The following is a 23,564-nucleotide window of genomic DNA, read 5'->3' as shown; positions in this document are numbered from 1 at the left end:
GTTTTGTGTTTTGCTCTATTATTGTTAATAAAATCTCACGATACACACTCAGATATTTTTTTAAAATTGAGTTTTATTATTCATGGTTAATGGAAGGCTTTAAATAGCCGTGACACTTACAATATTACGGAAATAAAAATAAAATCTAAAAATAAAATATTAACTATCCTAAAAATAAAATTGGGTTAATCTATCATAAATATAATATTGTACCTAAATAAACCAAAAATCATATGTATCCCTATTTTATCTCTATAAAATCAAATTAAATATTACTAGACCCAAAAACTAATAAAATAATATTTAAACAAAATTATTAATAAAATCCTAAAATTTAAGTTTATCCCAACCATTATAAACGAAACATAATTGCACTCTCTTATTTTAGTGCCTTTCATAGAATCAATTTTCTATTAAACTCTTTCATCAAAAGCATTACCAATAATTAAGGCCGTCACCCAATTTTATCCGATTAAATAAATAAATAATAAAAATATTTTTCATTCATTTGTCCCCATTTGTATAATAATTTTCTTATAAAATTTTATCTTATTTTGATTTTAGTTTTTTGTACACCACTATCGTTTGTCCGCCATATGTGTCATTTTCTATTGTTTTATTTTTTGTATAGTAATTCCTAGAATAATTTTTCTAATGAATTTTTTTTTATCAAGTGCATTTTCAATGATTGATGTTGTGCCATGTGCGAGCCACAACACCATCTTTGCATTTTTGGTATAGTTATCTTATCATTGTTAGTAGGATAACTAATATTAGTTTTAATAAATTCATTCTCTCTCCCTCATCCATAATTTCCTACGATATGTACTCATTTATTCATTGGAATAAGACAAATAAAGCATACTATCATTGTTGTTCTATTGTCCGTGGAAGGTAATTGTCCTATAGTTATGGTGTTTATTTAAGTAAATCTAATTTAGGATTTCTTAAATAATTAATTTCATACTAGTTGGGAAAATCATTTATTTTCTTAGTTACCTAAAACATAATTTTTGTACAAAAATTTAAGGTTACAAAATTTAATGTCATACAAAAATTGTAATCTACAAATTTGAAGTTATACAAAATTTTGTAGTCTTTCAATTGTCATATAAAATTATGTGTTTAAATTAATGTTTTTTACATGATATTTAGTATAATTACTGTTATATCACACATGAAAAATCCTATCATTGATACTAATTATTATTATTTTTCATAAATCAATTTTCTTCCTCTCTTTCTTTGTCATTCATAATTGAGTATAATATATACTCATTCATGGAAGTGAGAAAAATATAGCATAGTAATTCCTACAATAATTTTTTTAATAATTTTTCAAATGAACTCTTTTATCAAAGTGCAGAGGGTGTACGACTTGTGCTCTGCATGAACTATAACATCTTTTTCTGGATGATCAGGAGTTAATTGATGGTCAAATATTCTCTTCAAGAACATATGGTTTAATTATTATTATACCACCTATTATTATTAGGATAACTAATATAGTGTTCATAAACTCATTCTCTCATTCTTTCTTGTCCATATTTGATAGAAAATATACTCATTCATTGGAATGAGACAAATAGAACATACTATCAGTTATTGTTCATTTTATGTGGGAAAGGTAATTGTTTTATGGTGATGGTTGTTATTTAAGTAAATATAGTTTACGGTTTCTTAAATAATTAATTTCATATTTTAGAAAAATAATTTATTTTCTTATTAATTTCATATTTTAGAAAAATAATTTATTTTCTTTGTTACTTAACAAAATAATTTTTGTACAAAAAATTAATATTACATCATTTATTATCGTACAAAATTAGGTGTACAAATTTTAAGTTATACTAAATTTCTTAATACGTTATTTTGATTTTAGTGCTCATCATAATATATTAACACATGTTAAAATTCTTTTGTAAGTTTGAATGTGTGCAAAAGTTTTTCTTAAAAACTCTAAACATTTGTTTTTAATTACTTTTACATTATATATATATATATATATATATATATATATATATATTATTATGAGACTTTTACCTAACACCAAAATTTTAAGATAGTTACAATTGTTTTTATTAGCTTTTATTAAAAAAGTAAAAAATTAATTTAAAAATTTTAATTCTTATTTCTAATTTTTTTTTATATTTTTAAGAATGATATTTAATGTTATTATAAGTTAATGTTTCACGTAATATTTAGTGTTACCCACATATCCTAAAAATAAATATCTAACCATATACTTATATTTTCAAAATTAATATTTTCTAAACAATTTTCGTTATTCTATTGTTTAAAAAAATAAGAAAAATATCTTTATAGTATTTTTTTAATAATGGGAACTGAAAGGAAGTACTTAGGATTAATCCCTTCCACTCATAAAAAATAAAAGAACCAAATTTCCAACCAATTTTTTATTATTATAATAAGAAGGATCAAACATAACTTTTTTTTCAATTACTAGTTAACATTTTAACCTATTATAAGATTTATTAAATAATAAACAAGAATCTTAAACACGTGTAACTCCTAATAAATTTGGCCCATAACAAACATATATTCCAAAAATATGTCACTATCATTTCTCTTCCAAAAAAACATATCTTAAAATTTGCTCTGAAAATCCATTTATATTAGTTTTTACAAATTTTTTTTTCTACATCATTTAAAGAAAACCCATTTATTTAAATCTTGTAAATTCCATATTATTAAAACATTAATTTTAATTTTGTTCTCTAAATAATAGTTAAATATTTCAAAAAGGACAATAAAAATAAATAATTAAAATATGACCTAATAAAAAAAAGATATGCGTTGGGATAACCTATCGCATGGGAAGGGTGCAGGTGCTTATTTAATTAAAAATTCATTTATTTTTCTTTAATTTAATGTTTTTTTAATATATAACCAAAATATAAAAAATTTAAATTCATTTAAAATTTTGTATTTTCTAGATAATAAATAAATCATTCATTCTAAAAATTAAATTATAATTCTAAATAAAATTTAAATTATAACTTACCATATCAAATGAAAATGTTTAATAAAAATAAAAAATAAAAATAAAAATAAAAATAAATGAATTAGGTAAACTATTTTTTTCTAAAATTTCAAAAAATAAAAATTTGTTTGTGTTTTGGATTAAGATTAAAAATGAAATAAGTTTTTTTTGTATAAATGGGTGAACTAAACCAATTCACCCCGTAAAAATTGAATTATTAATAGATCAAGTTCACTCTTAATCGATATTAAAATTTACATATTTATTTAATTTATCACGAATCAGGGCCGACTTGCGTTTTAACCCATTTTCATAATCATATTTGTTTATTTCCTTTTTTTTCTTCCTCTTCTCTATAGTTTGGGTGACAACACAAAGCCAAACAAACACAATGGTGTGTTGATCACTCTCCCTTCTCTCTTCCTCTTTCTCCATTTGATGTCTCTCCCCACCAAACGGTCGGGCACCGCTGGTTCCTCCCCGTCGCCGCCACCCCCTATGAAAAAGGCCAAGTCGCTCCTCCTACGCGCCCCCTCCGACGACGCCGTTTTGGACTCTTCCTCCATGCCTCTCGACGACGATCTCCCCAATGCCCGCGCCGCCAATCTTTCCCGCAAGAAAGCCACCCCGCCCCAACCCGCCAAGAAGCTCCTCATCAAGCTCCACAAAGGTCCCTTCCGATTCATTCTACTTCGCTTTTAACCCTTCCTCTCTTATCTCGAGGGTTTCTCTCTCTTTCCCTCCTATTCCCCCATAACGCCCTTTCCCTCTTTTCAATTTTGGCTCGCTCATTTCTGTTACTTAATTTTAGGTTTTTGCACTTTAATTGTTGCTTCTGATCTGTAATTGTTCCCAAACCGCTTCCCAAGATTCTACATTCGTTCTGTTCCAGCTTTCATTTCTGCCTCTATTTAGCTTCCTCCTGCTTTCTACTAACTTAGCGAGTCTATAGTGCCGGAGATTAGTAACTTAGCGAGTCTGAGTTTCAAACCCCTAGGAGAAGTAAAAGCAGGTTCTTGTTGTAAGATGATAATGGTCTTAGTGGCGATGAATTTCTCGGTAAACACTTATCCTGGTAGGAGATAGGAAGCTGAACTTAACTTATGCACTTCAGCTTTGCGAGAAGTTAGACAAGGGAACTTTAATAAATTCTATACGTGATAATCTGTTTTATAGATGCTGCTGGTAAAGCTCTGCTGTAAGAAATTACGAGAATCTGGATCGAGTTAATATATGTTGATGATATCCATTGTCTTTTTCTGACATGTCCTAGTGGTTTTGAGTTTTATTGGCACGATATTGTGCTGACATTTCCAAGATAATGATGGTAGGTTACGTTACGAACTCATCTCTTGTATGATGTTATTTATTTAATTTTGAGTTCCCTTTTGGTTACATTTCTCTAGATTCCGTGTCTGAAACTCAAAGTTCCTCGTGTCTGTCCTGTTATTATGTTGAATAGGCCTGTTAAACATGGCTGTGCCGTGTGTTTGTTTTTCCTATTTAGCCTTTATTTCTATCTTCATTCTCTTCTGTTGAAAATCCATTGACGTTGTAGCATATATAAATAATATCTAATTTTTAGCTTATGAATAGGATGGCTTCTAAATTTCTATTTCATCTTTTCTGTTTTTCCTTTGTAGCTAAGCCAACACTGCCCACAAATTTTGAGGAGGATACATGGGCAAAACTAAAGTCTGCCATTTGTGCTATATTTTTGAAGCAACCTAACTCCTGTGACTTGGAGAAGCTTTATCAGGTAATAATGGAATTTCTTGAGTTATTGTCATTATTATTGCTATCACTGTTGATTTAGACATGTGAATATTTATCATTGACTAGCAGATTGGTATTTCATGTGAACTTATAATCTCTGTAGGCTGTGAATGATCTCTGCCTTTATAAAATGGGTGGAAATCTTTATCAACGAATAGAGAAGGAGTGTGAATCACATATATCTGCAGCGTTGCAGTCTTTGGTTGGCCAGAGCCCAGATTTAGTTGTTTTCCTCTCTTTAGTTGAGAGATGTTGGCAGGATCTTTGTGACCAAATGTTGATGATTCGTGGTATAGCCTTGTATCTGGACAGGACCTATGTGAAACAAACGGCAAATGTACGGTCATTATGGGACATGGGCTTACAACTTTTCCGCAAACATCTTTCATTGTCTCCTGAAGTAGAACACAAAACTGTTACTGGTCTTCTTCGAATGATTGAAAGTGAAAGGTTAGTCCTTTTTTGCAATCTCAATATTTGTAAAGACTGGAAATCTGTCATATACATGCTGCCTGTTTAAATGATCCATACTTCTCTCCATGTAAGCAAGGGTGAGCTGCGATGGAGAGTTTCTTGGCTCTTCTCTTTGGTTTTATTTTATGTTTTAATCTTTGTGCCTCCATTCCTTTAACTTGTTGTATTCAATGAAATGCATACATGCTGAATATATTTGCCAATAGTGATATCATTGATTACAAAATATCATTTTCCAAACTGCAATTACTAATTTGATTTCTATTTAAATTCAGGACTAAACACATTCCTCTGCCGTTATCATTCTAAGAATTTTGCTTTTGATTAATGAGGAGGAATATTAATCGGGCATGTTTTGCTTGTGGGATTGGATATTCAAACTTGCATATAGTTTCAGGGGAGTGGGCATTTAATTTTCAGGTTAGCAAAGTGACCGACGATGGCTGCTTTTTATTCACATAAGCTCATGAACGGTTAGGATTGGAGACATCTAGAGGGGTTAAAATAAGATCCTTAGTTGTTTTGGATGAGTTTGTGTATTCTTGGATTACCACATAAGACATTTTTGATGACCAACAAATACTGACCTATGTAATCACTTCAACTGGGCATCTGATCAGAATGTATTGGAATGTCAACTGTTATTTATTTTATTTAAATCTGTTGCAACTTTTTGTATAAGTAGTGTGCAAACGGTTGGGTTTCTTAGCATATTAGATTCATTGCATAAATATGAGGCGTCATTTTCTTATTATAATTATACTTTCTCATTCAGTTTAGGAAAGTTAGCTGTAAGATCCTTTTGTCATGCGTTACATATTTTTTCTTGTCTTCTCAGAAAAGGTGAAGCGGTGGATAGAACCCTTCTAAACCATCTTTTGAAGATGTTTACTGCTCTGGGAATTTATGCAGAAAGCTTTGAGAAGCCATTCCTTGAATGCACATCTGAATTTTATGCTGCTGAAGGTGTGAAATACATGCAGCAATCAGATGTTCCAGATTATTTGAAGCATGTGGAGGTGTTTTCTTTTCCATAGCCCATTGTATTATTTTATTGGATTTTGTTATTTACGTAATTATTTAATAAATGGATTATGTCGTTCAATATCAGAGTATTATCTGCTAATAAAAGTTATCTTTCTTTGTCAATTCTTCCCTTGTCCATGTTGTGTACTTACTGCACAGATGTTTTTGGGTGCTCCTTTTGCAGATAAGATTGCAAGAAGAGCATGAAAGATGCTTGATCTACTTGGATGCAAGTACTAGGAAGCCATTGATAGCAACAGCAGAAAAACAACTTCTTGAACGTCATATACCTGCCATCCTTGATAAGGTTTTGATCACGTCAACTACTAGATTTTGAGCTGGTACTTTTTGTTGTTTTTCATTGCTCAAAGTTTTATTTTGTGTGTTGTAATAGGGCTTTGCAATGCTTATGGATGGGAATCGTATCGAAGACCTTCAGAGAATGTATTCACTCTTTTTAAGGGTCAATGCCCTTGAGTCATTGAGGCAGGCAATTAGTTCATACATCAGGAGAACTGGTCAGGGCATTGTTTTGGATGAGGAGAAGGATAAAGATATGGTTTCATCCCTTTTGGAATTTAAGGCTTCTCTTGACACAACATGGGAAGAAAGCTTTTCCAAGAATGAAGCATTCTGTAACACCATCAAAGATTCATTTGAGCACCTCATCAATCTTCGTCAGGTACTTCTCATTTTGTTGTGTTAGTTTCCGTTTAGTAAATATCCCAACATAGAAAGCCCCAACCAGTCTTCTGGAAATATCTCAACCTAATATGGGCATAAATAAGAATTCTTATCTACTATATGATTATGTCTACGTGACTGGCAATCCTATTCGTGCAAACATAATGTCTGTAAAAGATAGTTGAATTACTTGATTTTTGAGTTTTTTTAAATTATTCAAAGCTGTTTTATTTTTTTGTTCAAACTTCCAAGTTTGTAGCTTTACAGCTTACACTGTCTTCAATAACAGAATCTTCAAACTGTAAGGTAATAGTTTTAGAAGGAGGCCTCAAGTATACATTCTATAGCCTTATAAAGCCGGAGTCTGCTAATGATAGATGCCATTACGGGAAAGATCAATAAAGCTATTATCTTCTTCAGGCCATTGAATTCCTTTCCTTCCTTCCTATATGTTATAGCAGTGTAACAGTGACTTTAATATACTTTTCAACGAAAAAAATACATTAATAGGAAGGAGAACATGTATATCAGTGCTTAGTATACATCGTCCTAAAAAGAGAAAATATCGTAGAAAGTAGAGTCATTGATTGAGTGGAATGAGAAAGAGAAATTCCCCTGTAAGAAAAGATCCAAACTAAATGCTTGAAGGAGTTACAAGGCATTCCAATTTCTTTGCACATTATCCAAACTAAATGCTTGAAGGAGTTACAAGGCATCCCATGGTCTAAGCCCACTGCTCTATAAGCTTTCCCTTATAAATTGATTTCTTTCTACAAATATTATTCCTCACCCCTTGCCTGATTCATCAGCCATAATATTTATTTTAGGTTTTCGGCCACCGTCCAAGCCTTCCTTGTTTTTACTGAGATGCTCTTCACCCTTTCTCAGAGACCTTTCTCCAACTCTTATCTGGGATTGGTGTATATGGGTGTAGTAACCTTGATCAATCCCATACATGACTTCCACATGAATGAATTGAAATACCTTCTCTACTGCCACCACGTCCCAGGATAAAGGATTCAATGCTAAGAGAAAAGCCTATTGTGTAGCTATAACGTTAAAATATCCTCTCATATATGTCATTCGACTCCAACCAACTGACAGAATTGCTGTAAAGTGCACAATGGTATAGAAACACTTCTTTTTCTGCTAAAGCCTTTTGAGTTTAGCATAATAATATACTCAAGGGGACAGTACATACCCTACACACTGTTACATAATAATCCCAAACAGGGTGCTAAATTTCCTCCATAGACCTTATTTAGTAAATATTGGGCCAAGGCTCATCCAGAGCATAAATCTCCTACAGAATGCCATACATTACAAGTGACTTCCAGCCTAAATTTCAGAATACCATACACAACAAATCTGATTCCCTGCTTCTTCTCTCTACACCATCCTAAAATCCTGGCATAATTGCCTGACATTAGTTATTGCACTCTACATTATGAAAATTCTGTCTGTAAAACTGCCACACTTCTTACAACAACTGCCTCATGCGTGGTAGTTGTTGCACTCTATGCTCACCTCCTGGATTAAACTCTCTCCAAATGGGTGGTTTGTTTGGACTTGTATTCTCTGATTGTTTTTCATTTTCTGAACTGTATATTGGATGAAACATACCAAGATAGAGAGAGGTATGTTAGGTCTATGAATCCGTAACATTTCAGTGTACTGTCTCAGGAAAGAGATGAAACGTGACTTGTACGGATCTCCTAGAAAAAGATGAGGTGGCATAAGTGCCTAAATTAAGTGCCCCCAGGGCTCATGTCAATCTAGCCCTTGGCCCTGGTTGGTGGGGGTGTTAGCAGAAAGACCAACGATGGGAACTCTTCATTGTCTTTGCTAGCTTACCATTTTCTGAGGAAACAGCAAAAGTAAATAAAGAACACCGGCATTGAATAAAGCATGTCTTCCCATTATTTTATCCTATACAATTTATTAGGAGAGTGCTATTTCATAGCATAGATCATACTCTATATTTATAATTCTATAACTAATGGCTTTTAGTGTAACATTCATGTACATAACGCTTTTCATAATCATGTAAAACCACTACAGCATAGGAAACCATTATTACTGTATTAATTCCTTGAATATTACATATATAATGCTAAGCAAATTCATTGTGTTATTTGTTTCTCACCCTGCTGCTAGCTCAAAAGGCTTGGCATATCTTTTACCTCGTGATATAAACTTCAAAATTCCAATTTTGGCCATTCCCATTCTGGTGATTGAGTATCGGTGCAAGCTATTGATTAACCACACTATCTTTTGTCCATTAGAGGGCTTGTGAAAATGTGCTTTCCACTTTTAGGCTTAGGTTTTTATTTTTTACATTTGTGTGGGATTTATTTTACGTGTGATTTACATTTGGGCAAGCTGTTGATTAATCATACTATCTTTTTTCCATTAGAGGCTTGTGAAGATGTGCTTTCCGCTTTTAGGGTTAGGTCTTTATTTTTTACACTTGTGTGGGATTTCTTTTACGTGTGATTTGCAATCAACTAACTCTTTCCTATTTTTTTCCCTCGCCAGAACCGGCCTGCAGAGTTGATTGCCAAGTTTTTGGATGAGAAACTTCGTGCAGGTAACAAGGGAACTTCAGAAGAAGAGTTAGAGGGCACACTTGATAAAGTCCTGGTTTTATTCAGGTTCATACAGGTATGTTTGATGTTTCATTGGTGTAGTAGCTAACAATTACACATTATTCGCTGTATTCTTTTGTTTGTGGCCATCATGCTATCATACACCTGTATTGATCTTTCTCTTCCATACTGATATTGGCAAGATTACTTGACATTTTGTTTTTAAAGGGCAAGGATGTGTTTGAGGCATTTTATAAGAAAGATCTTGCTAAAAGACTACTGTTAGGAAAGAGTGCTTCTATTGATGCTGAGAAATCTATGATCTCCAAGGTTAGGGATTTTCTTTCTTTTTTAATTTTTGAAATAGTCAAATGGTTTCTCATACAAGTTTTATTAATATCAACCGTTTTCTTTTGTTAATACAGTTGAAGACCGAGTGTGGCAGCCAGTTCACTAACAAACTAGAAGGGATGTTTAAGGTACACATCTTTGAATTAGACCTCATTTTTTCCTTTATCTCTATTTGGCTAAAAGGTTCATTGAGAATTTGAATGTGGTTAGGATTTTTTTGGTTACATTGAGAACTTGTAAATTCCTTTTTAATGTTATCAAAATTGTTGATTATTGTTAAACTATAGGAAAAAAAAGAGACATGGAGCTGAAACCGTGTGTTTATGAGACAATGAGTGCTTTATTTATATTGAGACAACGGAATCAATATAATTAGTAGAAGAAATTTGTCATCTTCTGATAATGAAGATAGGATGCAAGAATAAATAAAAATCTTCCTAATAAGAGAATATATATATATATATATATATATATATATATATATATATATATATATATATATATATATATATATATATATATATATATATATATATATAGTAAACTTTGATATTCTTGATTATAAACGATTGGTGCCTTATTATTTGTCTTCTTGAGCATTAGATGATTTATTATAATGTTTAGCTTTCCTAGTTTCTGTAATTAGAGGACCGTGGTTTAAGCTTTCCTAGTTATTTTGATATAGGATCAATTATAATATGTTATTGCCTTTTTATCTAGAATTTAGTTTATAAAAACATGTGCATAGACTTGTGAATATCCATGGAAACTATTCACTCCATTCAACTAAATCCTATTGCTTATTAAATTTATCGTAATTCTAATTTGAAAAGGCAATAAACAATATTTGACACTCAAAAAGGTTCAGAAAATTACTCTTCTCGCAATCTGTACTTTTGCATGTATAAAATCTATGCCGTTGAAATAGTATGCATAGATTATTTTTTGGATTTCATTCTGTCATATAGGCATTTACAGCATGCATAGCACAAAGATATAGTATCTTTCTTTATGAAAGTTCATATATTAGATTGTGTGCTTGGGTTTAGTTGCATACTATGATATTAGTAAAATGCTATGAGTAACGAAACACTTGGCAGATTATGTATTTATATAAACATTCTAGAGCTAATTACGATTAAAAATATTAATGAGCAGTAGATGAAAAACCTCTAACTTATACATGAATCTGAACATTCATGTATCCTGAACATTAAAGTTAATAGCTAAGTTGCTTCCAATCCATCAGGCATGGTAGTTGGAATGAATTTGGGCCTGTAAGTATAACTTCATGTATACTAGATCTGGGTCCTTAAGAGGTTTTGTTGTGATATCTGCAAGTTGATAATTTTATTTTTAAGACTTAGTAATGATTTCTTTGGGAAGAATCTTCTCATGAACTTAGTAACAGTTAATTGCTATGTTTGGTCCTTTTGTGAGATAGTGGATTAGATGTAATGTGAAGGGCTGCCTGATTATTTAAATACAAATTCATTTGTTGAATGTTATAAAACTTCAACTTTGAAAGTAGTCCAAGCAAGTCTGCTTGTAACTAGCCTAGCTCTATATTATGGGCTAGATCAAGCAACATTTTTGTTTAACTTTCCTGTGAGAGAATATCCACCAATGGACACAGTACCCCATAGTAGAGTGTATATCAATAATCCTGTAAGACCATGTCCAATCTGCACTACAGTACCCAGTTATCTTCATCTAACATTCCCTGTGAAGTAACCTTTTTTATGTACCTGAGAATACAATCCACTTCATCCTGGGGATTGCATAAATTGATTCTCTACAACTACAAAAGAAATTTCAGGTCTAATAGTTATAAGATACTTAAGATTGAAACTGTAAAATAATTCTAGAGGGCTTGATTGATCCCTCTCACAATCTTCTATTTATAAAAATAAATACATGATAAATAGGGTAACCCTAGACACAATATAATCATGATAAATAGGGTAATCCTAGACATAATATAATCATGATAAATAGGGTAACCCTTGACACACTATAATGATGATAAAATAGGATAAATATCCTAACACTCCCCCTCAAGCTGGAGCATACAAATTATATGTACCAAGCTTGGAACAAATAAACTCAATCCGAGGACCCCTTAATGACTTGGTCAATACATCTGCGAGTTGATCGTTTGACCCAATAAACTCAGTACATATTTCTTTGGTCAACAACTTTTCACGAACAAAATGACAATCAATTTCTATATGTTTAGTCCTCTCGTGAAACACTGGATTTGATGCAATGTGGAGAGCAGCTTGATTGTCGCAATACATCTTCATAGTATGGATGTCACAAAATTTAATCTCTTGAAGGAATTGTTTCACCCATATAAGTTCACATGTTAGTGATGCCATTGCCCTATACTCGGCTTCCGCGGTTGATCGAGCTACTACATTTTGTTTCTTACTTTTCCATGAAATAATGTTTCCTCCCAGAAAAACACAATATCCTGTTGTAGACCGTCTATCAATAGGTGAACCTGCCCAATCTGCATCACAATACCCAGAGACATGAATGCTTCCTTTATCTTCATATAACAATCCTTGCCCGGGAGCCTTCTTTACATACCTTAGAATGCGAATGAGAGCATTCCAATGGTCAACACATGGAGCCTGCATGAACTGACTAGCCACTCCAATTGCAAAGGATAGATCTGGCCTTGTAATAGTGAGATAAATCAGTTTGCCAACCAGCCTCCTATACCTCTCTGGATCGGAGAATAATTCACCTTCTTCTGTCCTTAATTTTTGGTTTGGGTCCATGGGACTGTCTACCGGTCTACAATCAATCATGCCTGTTTCTTGTAATATATCAAGAGCATACTTCCTTTGGGAGATTACAACTCCATCTTTTGATTGCGCTACTTCAATGCCTAAGAAGTATTTGAGACTTCCAAGATCCTTGGTTTGAAAATGTCTACACAAGTACTCTTTTAGTTGAGATATTCCAACAACATCATTTCCTGTAATGACAATATCATCAACATATACTATTAAGTAAACACATTTCCCGAGAGAAGAATGACAATAAAAAACTGAATGGTCTGTTTCACTGCGTTTTAGCCCAAATTTTTGAACAATGGAGCTAAACTTTCCAAACCAAGCACGTGAGGATTGCTTGAGGCCATATAGAGATCGATGCAATTTGCATACCATACCAGACTCCCCCTGAGCAACAAACCCAGGAGGTTGCTCCATATAAACTTCTTCCTCAAGATCACCATGTAGGAAGGCATTCTTGATATCCAATTGATGAAGTGGCCAGTGACGAATGGCTGCCATGGCAAAGAAGAGACGAATAGTAGTCATCTTGGCTACAGGAGAGAAAGTGTCACAATAATCAAGACCATAAACCTGAGTGTAACCTTTTGCAACAAGTCGGGCTTTGAGCCGATCAATTTCACCATCAGGGCCAACTTTAACTGCATACACCCATCGACAACCAACCGCCTTTTTGCCTGGGGGAAGGGGCACCAGCTCCCAAGTATTACTGTGGTCAAGAGCCTGCATTTCTGTAATCATAGCTTGTCGCCATCCAGGATGATCAAGTGCTTCTTTCACATTCTTGGGTATAACAACAGAGGACACTGAGGATAAAAGAGAAAAATAGGAGGGCGACAATCGATGATAGCTTAGAAAATTATAAATGGGATGAGGGTTCCGAGTGGAACGAGTACCTTTTCTGAGGGCAATAGGCCATGCTGAATCATTTGCACCAGGAGGCGTGGGAGGAGGTGACGAGGGAGAAGAATCTGAAGTAGGAGATTCACCATTGTCTTGGGGAGGTGGACTATCCATTGGGGCCCTGTGTGGGATGATCTCAGTATGTGGAGAAACAGGTGTAGAAGGATTGTGATCAAGACTTGGAATGACAGAGACAGTGGAGCTATTTGACTCAACCATTGGAATAGGAAGGACCTGCTGGAGGATAGAAACATCTTGAACAGATGGAGAGAAGTAAGGAGTCTGTTCAAAGAATGTGACATTGGCAGACATGTAATACTTTTTAGTTTCAGGAGAGTAACACCGATATCCTTTTTGAAGTCGAGAATAGCCTAAAAAGACACATTTGAGAGCGCGAGCGGAGAGTTTGTCTAGACCTGGAGACATGTCATGAACAAAACATACACAGCCAAACACTCGGGGAGATGTATAAAAGAGAGGATCATTAGGAAACAAAATGGAGAAAGGGACTTTATTATCAAGAGAGGAGGAGGGCATCCTATTAATAAGATAACATGCAGTTAAGATGGCATCCCCCCAGTGATGGACAGGAATATGGGCACCAAGCAAAAGGGTACGAGCAGTTTCAACCAAGTGTCTATTTTTTCGTTCTGCTATACCATTTTGTTGTGGTGTATGAGGACAAGTAGACTGATGTAAGATACCATGGGAACTCAAGATGGCAGAAAAGGAGGATGAGAAATACTCTTTTGCATTATCACTTCTTAATATTTTGATTACTTGACCAAATTGATTCTTGATTTCATTCAAAAAGGATGTAAAGATAGCTAACAATTCAGAACGATTTTTCATAAGATAAACCCAAGTACATCTTGAATATTCATCAATAAAGGTAACAAAATATCTAAAACCAAAAGAAGAGATACGACTAGGTCCCCATATATCAGAATGGATGATGGAAAAACTAGAATTCCATATTGATTGAGACCTTTTAGGAAAGGAAGATCTAACATGTTTTCCTAATTGACATGACTCACATTCTAAGGTTTGGAGACCACTAAGTTCAGGACACATCTTTTTTAATTTGGACAAATGAGGATGGCCAAGTCGATCATGTAGCACTTTAGGATTAGGAGTAGCAACACAAGACATCCTTGGACGAGATCCAAAATGGTATAATCCGCCAGCTTCATATCCTTCTCCAATCTGTCTCCCCGAACCACGCTCCTGTATAACAAAAGATTTATGATCAAAGGTTATTGAACAATTTAACATTTTAGTCAACTGGCTTAAAGAAATTAAATTAAAAGGACAATTAGGGACAAAAAGGACTGAGTTGAGATTGAGGGAGGGAGACAAAGAAACATGACCGACTCCTTTGGAAGAAGTTTTAGATCCATTTGCAAGGGTTATGAAATGAGGTTTTTCTCGAAAGGAAATAGATGAGAACAAAGAGGTATTACCAGAAATGTGATCAGAAGCACCTGAGTCAATTACCCATGAATTTTGACATTCCATAGATTGAGAAACGCAGGCTGTTGATGTATTGGGAGATTGAGATGGTTGTGCCAAGCTGTTAGACTTTAACCTTAAATACTCTTGATATTCATCCTCAGAAAACATAGAAGTGGAGGTTTCAGATTTCGAAGTGGAAGTTTCAGTCTTCGAAATATTGGCAGATTTGGAAGGAAAACCATGTAAGGAGTAGCAATTCTCTTGAGTATGACCCATCCTTTTACAATATGTGCATTGAGTACGTCCCCGACCTCCTCGTCCTCCTCCTCTAGTGCCACGTCCTCCTCGTCCTCGTGTGGCAACCATGACAGATGGTTCCACTAGTTCATGCGCTTCATGAGTTTGAGATACTGGGACACGCAGAAGACGGTGGCCGGACTGTGGCCGGCGACGGACGACGGTGGTCGGCGGCGGCGGCGGCCGGACGGTGGCCGGCGACGGACAACGGTGGCCGACGGTTGACGGTGGCCGGCGGCGGGCAGCGGTGGACAGTGGCGGGCGACAAAGAACTGTGGCGCCGGACAGATATATATTACGAGACAGAAACCAGAGCGGGATCGACCCGCTCTGATACCAACTTAAGATTGAAACTGTAAAATAATTCTAGAGGGCTTGATTGATCCCTCTCACAATCTTCTATTTATAAAAATAAATACATGATAAATAGGGTAACTCTAGACACAATATAATCATGATAAATAGGGTAATCCTAGACATAATATAATCATGATAAATAGGGTAACCCTTGACACACTATAATGATGATAAAATAGGATAAATATCCTAACAAAGATAAATGAGTTTTTCAACTACAAAAGAATTTTTTTTTTTTGGATCTAAATGTGGTTCTCTTTGTTTGGGTAACAACTTTTATCAAGATCTGTGGGACTACAATGGGTCTATATCTAACGTACTCATGTTTCCTTCAAAATGTCTACTGCACACTCTTTAGGAAATTTCTATCCCATTCTTTGATTGAGTAACTTCAATACCAAGAAGGTAATTTAGATTGCCAAGATCTCTTGTTTGGAAGTGTGAGAAATGGAGAGGATTAGGAGAAAATATCCCCTTGTGTTTTGAATACACTAAGGGTAGTTTTATTTATAGTGAAACATAAGGGCCAATGCCCTTAATACAGAATGGGCTAAGCCCAACTAACAGAAAATAAATCCTTAACATCTAACACTCCCCCTCAAGCTGGAGTATATAAATCATATGTTCCAAGCTTGTTACAAAGATAATCAATTCTAGGTTCTCGTAAGGACTTAGTGAATATGTCTGCCAACTGGTTGCTTGAGTTAACAAACTCAGTCTTGATGTCTCCGGATATGATCTTTTCTCGAATAAAGTGACAATCAACTTCAATGTGCTTGGTTCTCTCATGAAAGACAGGGTTAGAGCTGATATGGAGAGCAGCTTGTGCTACTTCAATACCCAAAAAATACCGGAGTTTGCCAAGATCTTTGGTTTGAAAATGATGGCAAAGGTGTTGTTTCATCTTAGAGATGCCAAGATAGTCACTTCCTGTGAGAACAATATCATCGACATACACTATTAAGTAGATACATCCAGCATTTGAGTGGCGATAGAACACTGAATGATCCGCTTCACTGCGAGACATACCAAATTGTTGAACAACACAGCTAAATTTACCAAACCAGGCCCGAGGAGATTGTTTTAGGCCATATAAGGATTTGCGAAGACGACATACCAATCCAGATGACTCCCCCTGAGCAACAAAGCCAGGCGGTTGCTCCATATAAATTTCTTCATGCAAATCACCATTAAGGAAAGCATTTTTGACATCAAGTTGGTGAAGAGGCCATTGGCGAAGAGCGGCCATGGCAATGAATAGGCGAACAGAGGTCATTTTTGCCACTGGAGAAAAGGTATCACCATAATCCAAACCAAAAATCTGTGTGTAGCCTTTGGCAACCAATCGAGCTTTGAGACGATCAATAGTGCCATCAGGACCAACCTTGATAGCATACACCCACCTGCAACCAACAACAGACTTTCCAGATGGTAATTGGACAAGCTCCCAAGTTCCACTTTTCTGTAAAGCACTTAATTCATCCAGCATAGCTTGACGCCAGCCAGGATGAGTTAAGGCGTCACCCACAGAGTGGGGAATGGACACAGAAGAAATGGATGAGAGACATGTATAAAAAGATGGTGACAATTTGTGGTAACTAAGAACAGTATAATGGGGAGAAGTGTTACGGGTAGAGCGTATACCTTTACGAAGGGCAATGGGCAGGTCAGACTCATTTGCTGGAGCCGGAGGAGACACAGGAACCGGCACTGGAAGTGAGTCATGAGGGAGACGATTGCGACGACTATACACCTGAAGGGGTGGTGGTGAAGGACGATCCTGTGGTGAATGAGAGTCCAAAGAAGGAGGAGACAAAATGGGTGGAGCATCACTAGGAGAATCACAGAAAATAGGAATATCAACAGTAACAGGTGGAGGTTCAAAACTCGAAGATAGATGTGAAAAGTAGAAAGAAGATTCATCAAAAGTAACATCAGCAGAGATAAAAAGACGATTGAGGGAAGGGGAAAAACACTTATAGCCCTTTTGTGACCGTGGAAATCCTAAGAAGACACATTTGTGAGACCTAGGAGATAACTTATCAAGACCAGGACTAAAATCATGAACAAAACAAGTAGACCCAAAAACTCTAAGAGGTAAAGGATGTAGAGGATCTTGAGGAAACAAGATAGAATGAGGGATTTTGTTATCTAAGACGGAAGATGGCATGCGGTTTATAAGATAACATGCCGTGAGAACGGCGTCACCCCAAAAACGTGAGGGTACTTGACCATGAATTAGAAGAGTACGAGTTGTCTCAATAAGGTGTCTATTCTTGCGCTCAGCCACCCCATTTTGTTGAGGGGTATAAGCACATGAGGTTTGGTGAAGAATACCATGAGAAGCCATAAAATGTGTAAACGATTGAGAAAGGTATTCACGACCATTATCACTACGTAGAGTTCGAATAGAAACCCCAAACTGTGTTTTTATTTCATTGAAAAATAATTGGAAAATAGGAAACAACTCAGAACGATTCTTCATTAAAAACAACCAAGTACATCTTGAGTAGTCATCAATAAAAGTAACAAAATACTGAAAACCTAAATTGGACTTAACACGACTAGGTCCCCAAATGTCAGAATGAACCAATGAAAAAGGGGACGATGCCCGTTGTGAGACACTACGAGGAAAGGAACTACGAGTATGCTTTCCTAACTGACAAGACTCGCACGACAAACTTGATAATTGTGACAATCTCGGGACAAGTTGTTGTAGTTTGGCAAGACTAGGATGACCTAACTGAGCATGAAGAAGGGATGGTGACTCCATGATTACGCCAACATGTGGAGAAGGGCGGAGATGGTATAGGCCATGAGACTCACATCCTGTGCCAATCATGTGTTTCGAACTCCGGTCCTGCAACCAAACAGAATCTTTAGTAAATGAGATAACACAATTAAGGGTACGAGTTAGACGACTTATGGACAATAAGTTGAAAGGAGACCCGGGAACATAAAGTACATGATCAATGGATATGGACGGAAAAATATCAACAGTACCAACACCATGAGATGAGACTCTAGACCCATCAGCCATTGTTACCGAGGGTAAGTTATCCGGACATGACAAAGAAGAAAATAAGGACTTGTTACCAGTGATATGATCGGTGGCGCCTGAGTCAAGGACCCAAGATCCGAGGGAGTGAAAGTGAGTCAGACCAACAAAAGGTGTACCTGTACGTGCAACAGATGCAGATGTAGTGGAACTAGAGTGCTGACGATCCTCATACCATCTGAGAAATTCGTTAAAGATTGCAGGTTTTTCTACGGTATTAGATGAAGTAGGAGGGTCTCCAGATGGTTCAGAATTGGCCATTGCTACAGGTCGAGGAGGTCGTCCATGAAGTGCATAACATTGATCAATTTTGTGGCCTAACTTGCCACAGTGGTCACATTTTGTAACACGTCCTTTATTTTGCCTGCGAGGCCGACTTCGATCATTACGTTGGATAGCCATAACTGAGGAGTCATCAATATGAGGAGATGTCTCAGTGACTGGTTTGCTCGGTATACGCAGAAGAGCTGAACAAGTAGAAGTAAAGTTGGGTATGACAGGAGAACCCAAAATCTGATCACGGACATGAGAGATATCATCAGAGAGTCCGTATAAAGCCAACAACATGAAGAACTTTGATCGTTGTTCCAGTTCTTCAGCAGGAGTGGGAGCAGGAGGTAATATATCATTAAAATCATGAAGAAGGGCATGAATTTTACCCAAATATTCGGCCATGGGACCATGATTGCGTGGACCAATAACAGTTAATAGGTCCTGACAAACACCATACAGGCGTTGAGTGTCATTTGTGTACAACAACTTCGCCTGTGCCCAAACTTCTGAACATGTTTCATATGATCGAAACATTTGTTTCAACGAGGAGTGAATGGTGGATTTTATGACAATGCATAGCTGAGCATCAATTTTCATCCAGCGGGAAGTGTCATCCGTTGTAGCAGTAGTCACATCTTGAGTAAGGTGATCTAAGTACCCTTGACTCTTCAACCAAAGTTTGATGTCAGACGCCCATGTTGCATGATTTGTGTCATCTAACTTGTCAATAGACAAGTGTACATTCACATAATTGGTGTATATTGAAGGATCAGAAGAAGAGCCACCAACATAAGTGTTCGTAGAAGAGGAAGATGCCATGGAGAAGGAGAAACCCTAAAAATCCAAAGTGCTCCGATTGACGCAACGATCACAGATCCAGAAAGAGGACGAGGAGGCGATCACGGCGGTCCAGATCGGCGACGGAACTCTCCGGCGACGCGCCGTCACGCGCGGTGGGAAGCGGCGGCTCCGGCGATTCTGGCGGCGGCGCGTGGAGGCGCGTGACTGGTCCGTTGGCTGCGATATTTGTACCACGGTGGTCGCCCGGGCGAGACGATGCCGATGATGTGGTCGTCGGTCAATTCTGGAACTCCGGCGGCGGCGGAGGCGGCGGCGGCGACAGCGGCGGCCACAGTGGCGGCGGCGGCGGCGGCGATGAGTTGTGCCGGAAACTAGAGTTGGCTGGACCTAATCCTATGCTCTAGATACCATGTGAGAAATGGAGAGGATTAGGAGAAAATATCCCCTTGTGTTTTGAATACACTAAGGGTAGTTTTATTTATAGTGAAACATAAGGGCCAATGCCCTTAATACAGAATGGGCTAAGCCCAACTAACAGAAAATAAATCCTTAACATCTAACAGGAAGTGATTAGACAAAGCAACTTTCAATTGAGAAATTATTGCAAAATAATTTCCTGGAATGATTATCATCAACATAGACAATCAAACAAACACATACAAACCAAGCTGGACTCTCTTTGAGCTAGAAACCCAAGAGGCTGCTACATATAGATTTCTTCTAACCAGAGGAGGCACAACAACCAGTAACATAATAGTGGTGTAAACAGTACAAAAAGCTTGAACCAGTGGCTTATAGTGGACAATCGGGCCTTCAGGACTTGGATGAGTATCCATTGTGGCATTGCCGAGCTCTAGGAAATTGAGCAGGATTGAACCTGCAGTGTTACAAAGTTAAGATAGTGGTGAAATGCTCGAATAAAGAAGCATCCCGCACATTGTATATTTATGCATATTCTAGAGTTGATCAAAATTAAAATCTTTACGAATATAAAAAATTATAACTGATACATGAATCTGAACAATCCTGCATCTTCAACATTAAAAGCTAATTATTACCAGTGATCATATAGTTTTTGTACAACTACTTTACGATGATCTCACAAACTTCATGCATTAATATAGCTTTACTCTCCCTTGATTTTTATAACGTTTTTTATTTTTTGATTCAGGACATTGAATTGTCTAAAGAAATAAATGAGTCCTTCAAACAGTCATCTCAGGCTAGGACAAAACTCCCATCAGGGATTGAAATGAGTGTTCATGTCTTGACAACTGGGTAAACTGCGTTTTCCCTTTCTTTTTTATTGATAATTTTTACGCTGTTTTTTCATTGAATCTAATTGGAATTATTGGATGGGTTTAGGTACTGGCCAACATATCCACCCATGGATGTTAGACTTCCTCATGAATTGAACGTTTACCAGGTTCAGCACACACCATAAATGTTCTTTTTAACTGTTGGTGTTCTTGATACTTTAAGTGACTTCCTTGACACGGTCCTCTTCTTTCCATTATTCTCTCTTCAGGATATTTTCAAAGAGTTCTATCTAAGCAAGTACAGTGGAAGACGTCTGATGTGGCAAAATTCATTAGGTCACTGTGTATTAAAGGCTGAGTTTCCTAAAGGGAAAAAGGAGCTGGCTGTCTCCCTATTTCAGGTTGGCCTCTTGAAAACCGTTATTTTATTTTATGTTTTCATTTTTATAGAAGTCTATCTTGTGTTGCACGCATTTTTCTGTTATTAATTCTGTATGTCTGCTTGTGCTTCAGACTGTTGTGCTGATGTTATTCAATGATGCTGAGAAACTAAGTTTTCAAGATATCAAGGACTCTACTGGTATTGAGGACAAAGAACTGAGAAGGACTCTGCAATCACTTGCCTGTGGAAAAGTTCGTGTCCTACAAAAGGTGCGTTTGTAATAATTTGCAGAACAACCATTGTATGATTTTGTTCTTAAAGTTGTAGGTTCTTTTTAATTTCTAATTTTGGTTCCTTTTGTTGAACATATGCAACAGTTGCCAAAGGGTAGAGATGTGGAGGATGATGACTCATTTGTTTTTAATGACGTATTTACAGCTCCTCTGTACCGTATAAAGGTACCATACCCAATACTTGGGAGAATTAATTAGGGATCAGATTAAGTGAATCTCAAATTGTCATTTACCTCTAACTGATGATTATGAAATTATTTTCCTAACTAATATGGTCTTGGGGAGTGCAGGTGAATGCAATTCAGTTGAAGGAGACAGTCGAGGAGAACACAAGCACCACTGAAAGAGTTTTCCAAGACCGTCAGTATCAGGTCAATTTTCTTTTCTCAAAAGCCCTCCATACTTTGCTCAGACTACAGGACACTAATGCACTAAGGAATATGACGGCCTTAAATCAATAAGAAACTCGCATGCGTGGTCATACTAGATATTTTCACGAATGGCCATGTCTACACTTTGAATGAATATTAAACCTCTGAAGCATAACCTTTTTTAATGAGAAAAGATGTTAAGGTTTTTAATTTTTTTTATATCCTTAAAAGTCATGAAGTTTGTGATTAAATATAATATTTGATTTTTGGTTATGTTCACAAAATTGGGAAATGATAATTTAGATATTGGAAGTCGTATATCTAATATTACTGACTGTCGAAGGAAGATACCTTGTTTGGGCACAGTAGACAATCAATGTTATCCAAGCTACCTAGGTGTTGCTAATGCCTATGTACTAGACATGTAATGATAATTACGATGTAACATATTTTCATTACTGGCACGGTTCACTGCAGGTTGATGCTGCTATTGTGAGGATAATGAAGACTAGGAAAGTGCTTAGTCATACCCTTCTTATTACCGAACTCTTCCAACAGGTGACAACATTACCTTTCGGTTATTTAATTCAAGTGGAGTATGTGAATTCCCATTAGTAGGTCCTGGTCTTACGATGCTATGCTATACTCTTATTCTAGGCTAAAGATCGGTTCAAATATATATATTTTTTCCATAAACAAATAAAAATGAAATAAGTCAGTTCACAAGTTAAAGCTACTTTATGAATAAATTAAAAAAAAGATTGGAAGAAACTAATTATGGAAAAATTATTTCATTATTGTTTAATTTGTTCTTATAAGTGTTAATTCCGTCAGTGATTAATTACTGATAAATTGTAAAATATCTTTCTTATGTTGTGTGCTGGTGATCACTTTTTGTTGTTGACTGTTTTATACCTGATTTTTATAATTAATACTGATTTGAGGAAGTATTTATTTTTCTGTGAGCAGCTGAAATTTCCAATAAAACCAGCGGACTTGAAGAAAAGGATCGAAAGCCTAATTGACAGGGAGTATCTTGAGAGGGACAAGAACAACCCTCAAATATACAATTATCTGGCATAGTTTATTTTACTTCATTTCGCATTTTAAAGTTTCTTTTGTTTAATGACGTGGGTAAAGCTCTATGTTTACTCCCTTGTCATTTATGTACAGTAACAACGGATTCTCCCCACTCCTCTATTTTTCTTTCCCTTCATTTATGGACAACTGTACTTTAATTGTAAAGCATATTCTACCCTTTGAATTTCTTTTCATTTAGATCAAAATTCAAAATTCTTCCAGGAAAATGATACAGAAATTCAAAACAATTGCTCATTAACTTCATTCACTGAGGTGCCACATTGCTTTTTTCCCTTACACCTCTAACACTCATTCATCATTCGTC

The 23,564-nt window shown here is 35.9% G+C and overlaps 1 protein-coding gene across 1 annotated transcript; it reads left to right on the top strand.

Moving 5' to 3' along the window:
- The first annotated feature begins 3,336 nt into the window (after positions 1–3,336).
- LOC108343138 (cullin-4) lies at positions 3,337–23,484 on the top strand. Its single transcript, XM_017581222.2, has 17 exons — positions 3,337–3,674; positions 4,648–4,763; positions 4,884–5,230; positions 6,093–6,273; positions 6,465–6,587; positions 6,675–6,962; positions 9,503–9,628; positions 9,781–9,882; positions 9,978–10,031; positions 21,026–21,132; positions 21,220–21,280; positions 21,383–21,514; positions 21,627–21,764; positions 21,873–21,953; positions 22,079–22,159; positions 22,637–22,717; positions 23,129–23,484. The coding sequence occupies exons 1-17, from the start codon at positions 3,443–3,445 to the stop codon at positions 23,240–23,242; spliced, it is 2,364 nt and encodes a 787-aa protein (XP_017436711.2). The 5' UTR covers positions 3,337–3,442; the 3' UTR covers positions 23,243–23,484.
- The last annotated feature ends 80 nt before the right edge of the window (positions 23,485–23,564 follow it).

This window comes from Vigna angularis, chromosome 6 (genome assembly GCF_016808095.1).
Source record: "Vigna angularis cultivar LongXiaoDou No.4 chromosome 6, ASM1680809v1, whole genome shotgun sequence".
In the NCBI taxonomy this organism is placed as follows: domain Eukaryota; kingdom Viridiplantae; phylum Streptophyta; class Magnoliopsida; order Fabales; family Fabaceae; genus Vigna; species Vigna angularis.
Note: the sequence above shows the minus strand (reverse complement) of the source record. Positions and strands in the feature narration are given on the sequence as shown.